Raw genomic sequence first — 10,225 nt, 5'->3', positions numbered from 1 at the left:
TATGTTGTGGGGTTGTTAACCAATGTCATAAAACAACATGTGTACTACTGTTTCATGAGAAACTATTTGTTCTGTAAGCCTTCACCTGAAGTACAATAAGAGAAAAAAAAAGAAAGGTAAACTCCAGAAATCAGAGTTCCCTGGGTTCAAATCCTAATTCACTCAAAAATTGGTTGTGTGATCTTTGGCAAGTTAGATAGTCTCTCTGTGCCTTAGTTTCCTTGTGTGAAGAATGGGTACAATAATAATTATCTACTTCACACAGTTGTTTTAAGAATTAAATGAGATAAAGTATCATAAGGTAATTAGCACATGGTCTGCTAAATTGCTTGTTATTATTAGATGTATGATCAGCAGAGTATCTGGGCACACAGAGGAAGAAGTAACTAATTCAGCCTAGCATAGTGAGAAAGATATTCTGGTTCTCCTTAAGTCAGACTAGACAATCTCCCCAGAAGGCCACCACTGTGATACTTATCCAAACAATATAGAAAGTCTTCATGTGCATCAAAAACTTCATATGCTTTAATTTGAAACTATTCCCCCCATGGACTCATGGTATAATATCATTATCCTCACACAATAATTAGCAGCCAGTAATTTTTAATAGTCAATATATAATCAATATATATCATGTAAAATTTCATGTCTCAATTCAGTTTATTTATTTCATTAAGTAGCTGTTCTTCATCTGCTTTGTGAGATCATCTCCTCAAGTTGTCACAGTTTTTAAACCTTGGGTTATTCAAACTCATGTATTAAGTCTCCAGCTGAATGTGCCTGTTACTATGGAAACAAGGTCACTGTGTAGGAGGAGCTTGAGGGAAGTATATTCCTGGCACAGAATGCATGGACAGGAAGAAACGAAATTAGAGACATCCATGCCTAGAACACCATCCTGCAGCCATGACAGTATGACAAGGACATATAATGTTGTCTATAATCAGCATTCTATGGGCAAGTTTACACAATGTAGACAGACAGAGAGACTAAGTCAACTACCCACAAAGAACTGTTTTCCCCTGGGTTCCAGAAGCAACACCCTGGATAATAGTACATCTTGTTTACTTATAAGAAAAACTCCCTCTCATTTTACAATAGGGGCATTCCTCCTGCCCACCTCCTTCGGGTGAATGCCCTTAACAACTGCAGTTTGTGAAAAGTATCCATCAAAAGTCCTGCCCTGGAACCTCATTATAAACAGTGTTATCTATGAGGGAGAATGGAGTATAAGTTGATGTATCTCTTATGTGATCTAAATCAGTGGTTCTGAAGCACTAGTATACATCCGAATCACCTGGAGGGCTTGTTCAAGCACAGAATGCTGGGTCCCACCTGCAGAGTTTCTGACTAAGTAGGTCTGGGGCAGAGGACCCTGGCGGCACAGTGGTTAAGCACTCGGCTGTGAACCAAAAGGTCGGTGGTTCGAACCCACTAGCCACTCCATGGGAGAACGCTGTGGCAGTCTGCTTCCACAAAAATTTACAGACTTTAAAAAAAAATTTACAGCCTTGGAAACCCTATGGGGCATAACTACTCTGCCCTATAGAGTCGCTATGAGTCAGAATCGACTTGACAGCAGCGAGTGTTTTTTGGTAGGTCTGGGGTAAAGTATAACAATTAGCATTTCTAACAAGCCCCCAGGTGATGCTAATGATTCTGTTCTGGGGATCACACTTTGAGTAGCACTGACTCAAAACTTAAAAATAAAACTAAAATCCTTAACAATAAAGCATTGTTTATTGAAAGACAAAAGACATCATGTCATGGCAAGGAAAGCCTTTTAGACATGCTGTACAACTCTTAACAATAATATATGTTCACCATTTTAAAGCTATACAAGAATTATTTTTCTCTCTACTTCAAAATGTTCAACAGCATCTGACTCCATTAAATTTTATCAAATTCAGGATGCTGTCTTTTTCTTATTGCGGAGCCCTGGTGGCGTAGTGGTTAAGAGCTCAGCTGCTAACCAGAAGGTCAGCAGTTTACATCTACCAGCTGCTCCTTGGAAACGCTATGGGGCAGTTCTACTCTGTCCTATAGGGTCACCATGAGTCAGAACTGACTCGATGGCACCTAACCACAACAACAGTCTTATCACATTTTCCCTTTATCATTTTTCTCCCCAGGTTCTCCTGACCCATTATTTCTCTCACACAGGACTTCAATTTTCAGCCTGCATCCTGTTCAGAAATCTGTAATACTGCCCCATCACTTCTCTCTCCACTTCTTTCTCCAGGGTCTGCTCTCTCTGCAGAAGCAAACGTAGCCATGGACAATGCCCACTGTCTAGCTGCATGACTCAGGGACAGATTTTTCCTCATATATGTTAGAAATACTTTTCAGAGTCCATCTTTTGAAGTTATATTCAGCCATATGAGCAATCTGTGGTTACTGAACTCAACCAAACCTCTCAAAACAACACCACTAATTGCCAAGTAACATTTTGAGAAACAGCTGTAAATCACTGAAACCTCTATACCAAGGGTTGGCAAACTATGGCCTGTGGGCCAAATCTGGCCCACCACCTGTTTTTGTACGGCCTGTAAACTATGAAAGGTTTTCACATTTTTCAATGATTGAAAAAAAAACAAAAGAAGAATATTTTGTGACATGTAAAAATTACATGAAATTCAAATGTCAGTGTCCATAAATAGAGTTTTATTGGGCCATCGTCACACATTTGTTTATATACTCTCTCTGGCTGCCTTCTCTCTATAATAGCAGAGTTGAGCAGTTGTGACAGAGACCACATAGCCTGCAAAGACTAAAATATTTACTATCTGATCCTTTAAGAAAGAGTTTGCTGAGCCCTGCTCTATACCATTTCCTAAGGACAATCTTGAGGGACATATACGGGGAAAGGCCACCTAGATTGGGTATAATATGGCTTTAGACATTTATTCCAATAAGCACTCTGGTAAAAACCTGTTGATCCTTGCATGTTCATCACCTTTGTTAAAAAGCTCTAACAATGTTTCCCTGGACTGGAAATTAGGTGAGTTGAGTGATAATCTGCTTTGTCATGAGGACTGTATTATAAACCGAAACCCATTTAGGAAAAATTAGACTACAATCATGGTTCCCTTCAAGCACCTGTCTTTTTCCACGAACTTCCTGAAGTCCCTCCGATGAGGTGTGGGCACGAGACTTATGCAGGAGCGGAGAGAATCCTCTTCAGAACCAAAGCCAGTATAAGGTGGAAATTTCCTTTCTATTTTTGGAGGAGGTGGAGGCTTGCATGAAATGGGAGTAAAGTTCTCTGTAACAAAACAAAGGAAAACTAAACATCAATATTTTTTTTTCCCTGATTATGGCTGTTTTGAAAGGTCTGTTATGTTTTCAAGATGAACATGGAGATCTTTGGAGGCTATTTTAAACTCTTTCAAATAAAACACAGCAAAATCCTGTGAGAGTAGGTTCAGTCATGTTTACAAAAAAACAGAGAATTCACTCAATAATCACCACTAGTTCAAAAGAAAAAAAAAAAGGAACTGTCTGTGTATAAGTAAACATTTATCTTTTGTCATCACATTCCCATTTCTGAATATTTTTGTTCTTCCCTGACTTTTCCAATGATATGAAAATTCAAACTTGAAACTTTATGCCACCCATTCCACATTTTAACCTGTAATTTAGTCCTCTCCTATCTTCAGTCTACACTCACTAACAAAATTCCTTTCTAAACAGGACTGATTCCTGACTATTTCACCTTTACCCTTCCCCATGGACTCTGTCTTCTCCCCCTGTGCACCCTACCCCTTCCTTTCTTCCAACTCAACTATAGGCTGTGTCACTTCACTATCTGGTTTTAAAAAAAAAAAGCTCTTTCTTCTCACCAACCACTGCTCCAGGTTGTTTGTGTTACTGCCAAAGAAATGTCTGCAATTGTACTAGAAGGTGAGGGAAAAAAATCTTTCCCAAAATAGCCACCTGCCTATTATCTCAAAGGCATAGTAGGCTAAGTAGTGCTAAGTGGTAAATACTATTGATTTTATTTATTTACTTATCTTTTTTTGACTCATCATCCTTTACTTACAGGAAGGAGGGATGGAGAGAGCTTATGGCATATTTGTAGTGGCCTAGGAGCTTTTAGGTGTTCATTTGTGAGGTTGTACATCTCCAAGATACAAATATGCTCACCGTGTTGATCTGACCTACCCAGGTCACTGTGTTTGCCCCACCACAAATGGCAAAGAAGATGCCTGGATCTTTCCTATAACCAAACCAAACCAAACAAAAAACATGGAATCCACTTTCTACTTCTTCCCAGACTTTGAGTATACCATAGGTGTTTCCGTTCAAGAATAAAAGGAATTCCATAGAAGCAAATATTTCCTTTTCCATTTGTCAACGTTCTATAAGAGAAAATGTGCATCAATTTGTCATCCAAGGCAACCTAACTCTTTAAAAATAGAGGTTTTTTTTTTTTTTTTTTTTTTGCTGAGTTATCAAAAGGGTAAGGGTTTGAAGCCATTTCTAACTCTGATTTGGAAACATTTTCAGCTTTCACATTTTCTTAGACAATCTAGTAGCCTATGTGTGAAATCCCCCTAAGCATAATTCCCAGAGTATTGTTCCATCCTAACAGAAACTGCTCACAGAAGACATGCTGGCAAAGAGAATGCCATCAAGTATTTCTTACTGGCTCAGGAAAGGGAGCAGCCAATCTTTCAGGAAGCAACTCGAGTGGGGAGCCTCTCCTGGGGCTATTTTTATGAAGATTAAAAAGAAGTCTTGGTAATGAAGACAAGGCCAAATCTTAGAATTAAGCAGAATTGCAGTAGACTCTATCATTGCTAACCATTATATCAAACACATCACTGATTGGTACCTTGATTTAAAGGAGAGGATCGTAGAGGTGGCAGGGGGAGTTCTATGAGATTAGAAAATTGGGGCATGATCAGTTTCTTACAACAGGAGACATATACATAAAACTATACACACTAATCTGAGCAGTCCAACCAAAACAGGGTACATATTGAACTGCAAAGTAATTAAGAATGCATTATATACCTCCAAAAAACAGGTTTTATAACACAGTTGTTTTCTCAACCACCTAACTTTTACAACGGCAGTTAAGTAACAAAAGAACCAATTTAGAGCTTTCCTCTGCACCCACAGTGCCATCTAGTGTATAAAAGCCGAGTACTGTCCCACCCCATCATGCCTGGCTTTTACAATACCACATACATCTTTTTGGATATGCTGGTTCAGGATCCAACTTTAAATATCATTTCTCTGGGTAATACACATGCATTCACAAAGCTTCCAGTACACACACCTAAATGACAAGTTTCCTATCTTTGGTATGCCACCATCCTAGCACTCTGCATATTTCAAATGTTCAAAAATACTTCTTTCATAAATGAAAAAGTATGCATTTTTGTACAAAGCATCTTCCGAAATATCTTTTTAAACTGGCATTCTGGTAGATCCTGAGACACATTTGTCTTTCAAATGGTTTGATTCCTCTAATTCCAAGTGATTTGCAAAAACATATATATTGAATGTTTATCCACAATTAACTAGATTTAGATTCCGAGTTTATAGAGAGATGTTATATTTTACAAAGGAGTCATAATGCTCCTTCATGGGGATTTATTGTTTGCCATCTCAGTTGGAAGCACTACTGAGAAAAGCCTTCAAATACCTCAAAGCTGATCTCTTATGTTCTAGTAAGCCAGAGATGGACCTAGGTTTTGTGAAGCTTAATATAATTTGGGGGAAGTTCTTTAAGATCAAGAATATCAACTTATCAAGACAAAATTAGGCACAGGGCCCTGGAATGGGGCCCCTGCAAAGGGAGAGCACTGAAGCTTAAGCTTTATTAACTTCAAGGTAGATCTACCTCTGCTTGTACCCAGGACACAGGTAAAATGATTTTAGCAGGATATGTCATTGTGGGGTCAAATAATTCGTCAGTCACATAATGTTAGAGCTAGAAAATACTTAGGAATCATCTACTCCTCAACTTTTTTCATCTCCTAGGAGAGGAAAATGAGAGGCAAAATTGTCAGGTCCATCAAAGCCATGAAGTGAGGCCGGAAGCCAATTCTACCCCTTTTGCTGCAACTTGAAGTGAACAACTTGCTCAAATGATCATTAAGCACTCATCTTGGATGTCCTGTTGCCTCTAGCACCAAGAGTTCAGAGATACCCGAAATGACTCCACAAAATTAAAGGTGCTTTAAGATTTTTGCTCAACCTTAATCTCAGACCAGCCTAACAAGTGTTCAAAAGCAAAGGAATGCATGGTTTTCTTAGAAGTCTGGTTGTCACAGCCACGAAGATAAGAGAGCCCTCTTAAAGACAAAGAAATAACCCAAGGCAGGAATGCCTAGATAAGAACAGTTTACATTTAAACCCCTGCCCCTTCATGAAACAAATACCTGCTGGAGCCCCTGGAGCCTTTTCCAACCTTCCTGCCACAGGAAAGACTGAGAGGTCTCCACCTGCCAGTCTATACTCATCCACATAAAACACTGAAAGACTGACCTGCTATAGTCCACAGGGGAGCCAGGGACAGCGGGATGGCAAAGCTGCCCTATGGGCAAGCCATACTGGCCTGTTCTGTGGAGGAAGTCTAAGGAATCCCCTTTAGAATCCTTAGATGTATAAAACAGTCTTCCCTTTTTGGGAGTCAGATTGGGTTTTACACAGGGACTCAAATCTCAGAATTCTACCAAGTCCTCTGTTGCTACATAAGTAGAAAGGTTATCTGTGTACCTTCTGGGGACTGCGGTCAACTCCTCTTTGTCTGTCATTTTCCCCCCAAAATATTTTGGAGTGTCATTAGGTAGGAGAAGGCACTAAGCACCAAAGTTGCATATTACATTAGAAACCCCCACCTCCAGCCTACCCCCGGTTTCCCAGGAGGGAATTTCCTAGCTGTGTTGCTGGTACTTGTCAGCTCCTTCTTGTGGTGCTGAGTGGAGACAACCAGTATGCTAGTGAAGGGAAGAACACAAGGGAGGAAATGGGAATCACAGTTATTAACAAGGCTTTGTCCTGGTTTGGACTTCAAGGATACCAATCTGTAATGGATAAAATTTTGTTACTCTCATGAATTTTTAGGACCAGATGAATTACAAAGAAAATTAAAATGTCAGGAATAACCGTATCTGACACTTCACCAAAGAAGACATTCAGGTGGCTAACAGACACATGAGGAAATGCTGGAGATCACTAGCCATTAAAGAAATGCAAATCAAAACCACAATGAGATACCATCTCACCCTAGCATTACTGGCACGAATCAAAAAAAGAGAAAATAACAAATGTTGGAGAGGCTGCAGGAAGAATGGAACTCTTATGCACTGCTGGCGGGAATGCAAAATGGTACAACCATTTTGGAAAACAATATGGCGCTTCCTTAGAAAGCTAGAAATAGAAATATCATACGATCCAGCAATCCCACTCCTAGGAATATATCCTAGAGAAATAAGAGTCGTCACAAGAATAGACATATGCACACCTATGTTCATGGCAGCATTGTTCACAATAGCAAAACGATGGAAACAACGTAGGTGCCTATCAACAGATGAATGGATAAACAAACTATGGTACATACACACAATGGAGTATTATGCAATGATAAACAACAATGATGAATCTGTGAAGCATCTCACAACATGGATGAATCTCGAGGACATTATGCTGAGGGAAATAAGTCAGTCAAAAAAGGACAAATATTGTATAAGACTACTACTATAAAAACTCATGAAAAGGTTTACACACAAAAAGAAAAAATCTTTGATGGTTACAAGGGAGGGGAGCGGTGGGGATGGAAAAACACTAAATAGACAATAGATAAGCGGTAACTTTGGTGAAGGGTAAGACAGTACACAATACTGGGGAAGCCAGCACAACTTGTACAAGGCAAGGTCATGGAAACTCCACAGACACATCCAAACTCCCTTAGGGACCGAATTACTGGGCTAAAGGCTATGGGGACCACAGTCTCAGGGAACATCTAGCTCAATTGGCATAACATAGTTTATAAAGAAAATGTTCTACATTCTACCTTGGTGAGTAGTGTCTAGGGTCTTAAAAGCCTGTGAGCAGCCATCTAAGATACTCCACTGGTCTCACCCCTTCGGGAGCAAGGGAGAATGAAGAAAACTAAAAACACAAGGGAAAGATTAGTTCAAACGACTAATGGAACACAACAACCAAGGCCTCCACCAGACTGAGTTCAGTACTAGATGGTGCCCGGCTACCACCACTGACTGCTCTGACAGGGATCACAATAGAGGTTCCCAGACAGAGCTGGAGAAAAATGTAGAACAAAATTCTAACTCACAAAAACAGACCAGGCTTACTGGCCTGACACAGACCAGAGAAACCCTGAGAGTATGGCCCCCAGATGCCCTTTTAGCTCAGTAATGAAGTCACTCCTGAGGTTCACCCTTTAGCCAAAGATTAGACAGGCCCATAAAACAAAACAAAACTAAAGGGGCACACCAGCCCAGGGGCAAGGACTAGAAGGCAGGAGGGGACAGGAACGCTGGTAATAGAGAACCCAAGGTCGAGAAGGGAGAGTGCTGACATGTTATGGGGTTGTTAACCGATGTCATAAAACAATATGTATACTAAAAAAAAAAAAAAAGAAATAACTGTATCTAAGTAACATTAAGTGCATTAATTTAACTTTACCAAAAAATCAGGAAAAGGAAATGAAAAAATTATCAGAGAATATTGATTCATTACCCCTATCATGGTGGCACAGTGGTTAAAGAGATGGACTGCTAACCAAAAGGTTGGTGGTTTGAAACCACCAGCAGCTCCATGGGAGAAAAGATGTGGCAGTCTGCTTCCATAGAGATTTACAGCCTTGGAAACACTATGGGGTCGCTGTGAGTTGGAATCAACTCGGCGGCAGTGGGTTTGATTTGGTTTATCATGGATATAATTTCTAGTCAGTAGTTACACTAAGTACACTGTTGTTACTCAAGAAATGTTGTGAACCACTACGCCACCAGGACTCCCTTGTATAATAATAACCAAAACCAAAATCAAACCCATTGCCATGGAGTCAATTCTGACTCACAGCGACCCTGTAAGACAGAGTAGAACTGTCCCACAGGGTTTCCAAGGCTGTAATCTTTATGAAAGCAGGCTGCCACATGTTTCTCCCATAGAGCGGCTGGTGGGTTCAAACCACCAACCTTTCGGTTAGGGGCCGAGAGTTTTAACCACTGCACCACCAGGGCTCCTTGTGTAATAATAAAGCCAAAAACAAATCCATTGCTGTCCAGTAGATTTTAACTCATAGCAACCCTATAGGACAGAGTAGAACTGCCCCATAGGGTTTCCAAGGCTGTAATCTTTATGAAAGCAGGCTGCCACATCTTTCTCCCACGGAGCAGCTGGTAGGTTCAAACCACCAACCTTGCAGTTTAACAGCCAAGCATGTAACCACTGTGTGACCAGGGCTCCTTTTGTGTGATAATCGTGTCTGTTAAATGGGATTATTATATGTTATGTGAAATACAAAGGGTCAATGTGACTATGAAGTGTATAATAATTTTATAATTGTATAATTTTCTATAAAGGCACAAACTTTTTTTTTAGACTGAACAAAAGAAGTGAACAGAAAGAAGCTAAGCACTAGAGCTCAATTTAAATGGACCATAGGGCATTTGAATCTGATGCAGTTACCCAGAGATGGGCTAAATTTGGCATGCACCAGTGAATTCACACTACCTCTGCAAGTTCCCTGCAAAACCCGTTAGGAGACTAGCAATATATCATGTCTCTCTAGCACTACGTACATTCATTTTCCCAAATGCAACCTTTACAGTCTCAAAATCAAGCCAACAGAAACACATCAACCAAATGTTGGGCTTTAGGTTGAAAAGGATCTGATCATATATTTTGGAAACTTCACCACATCCTTTATATTAAGGTAATCTTTCAGTAGGACACAAGTAAATGTTTTCAGTGATCCATCATTTTATATATATTTTTTCAAATTTTCAAGTCTATACTGAAGACTTGCAGATTATAAACAGGTATCTACATTCATTAATTTTACTTTGATCCACAATCAATGCCCACGGAAGTAGCAGTCAAGAAATCAAAAGAAATCAAACGACAAACACTAAGTAGACAATATATACTGTGGCAACTATGGTGAAGGGTAAGACAGTACACAATACTGGGGAAGCCAGCACAACTTGACCAAGGCAAGGTCATGGAAGCTCCACAGACACATCCA

General features: G+C 39.9%; 1 protein-coding gene across 1 annotated transcript in view; it reads right to left on the bottom strand.

The window, feature by feature from the left end:
• EFHC2 (EF-hand domain containing 2) overlaps positions 1 to 10,225 on the bottom strand; it is a 237,807-nt gene that overhangs the window by 103,002 nt on the left and 124,580 nt on the right. Inside the window, exon 9 of the mRNA XM_023731842.1 lies at positions 3,100 to 3,265. Coding sequence (XP_023587610.1) covers positions 3,100 to 3,265 — 166 coding nt within the window. The remainder of the gene's footprint in view (positions 1 to 3,099; positions 3,266 to 10,225) is intronic.

Source organism: Trichechus manatus, unplaced genomic scaffold, assembly GCF_000243295.1.
Source record: "Trichechus manatus latirostris isolate Lorelei unplaced genomic scaffold, TriManLat1.0 scaffold00046, whole genome shotgun sequence".
NCBI lineage: Eukaryota > Metazoa > Chordata > Mammalia > Sirenia > Trichechidae > Trichechus > Trichechus manatus.
This window is presented reverse-complemented; position numbering and strand designations above follow the sequence as displayed.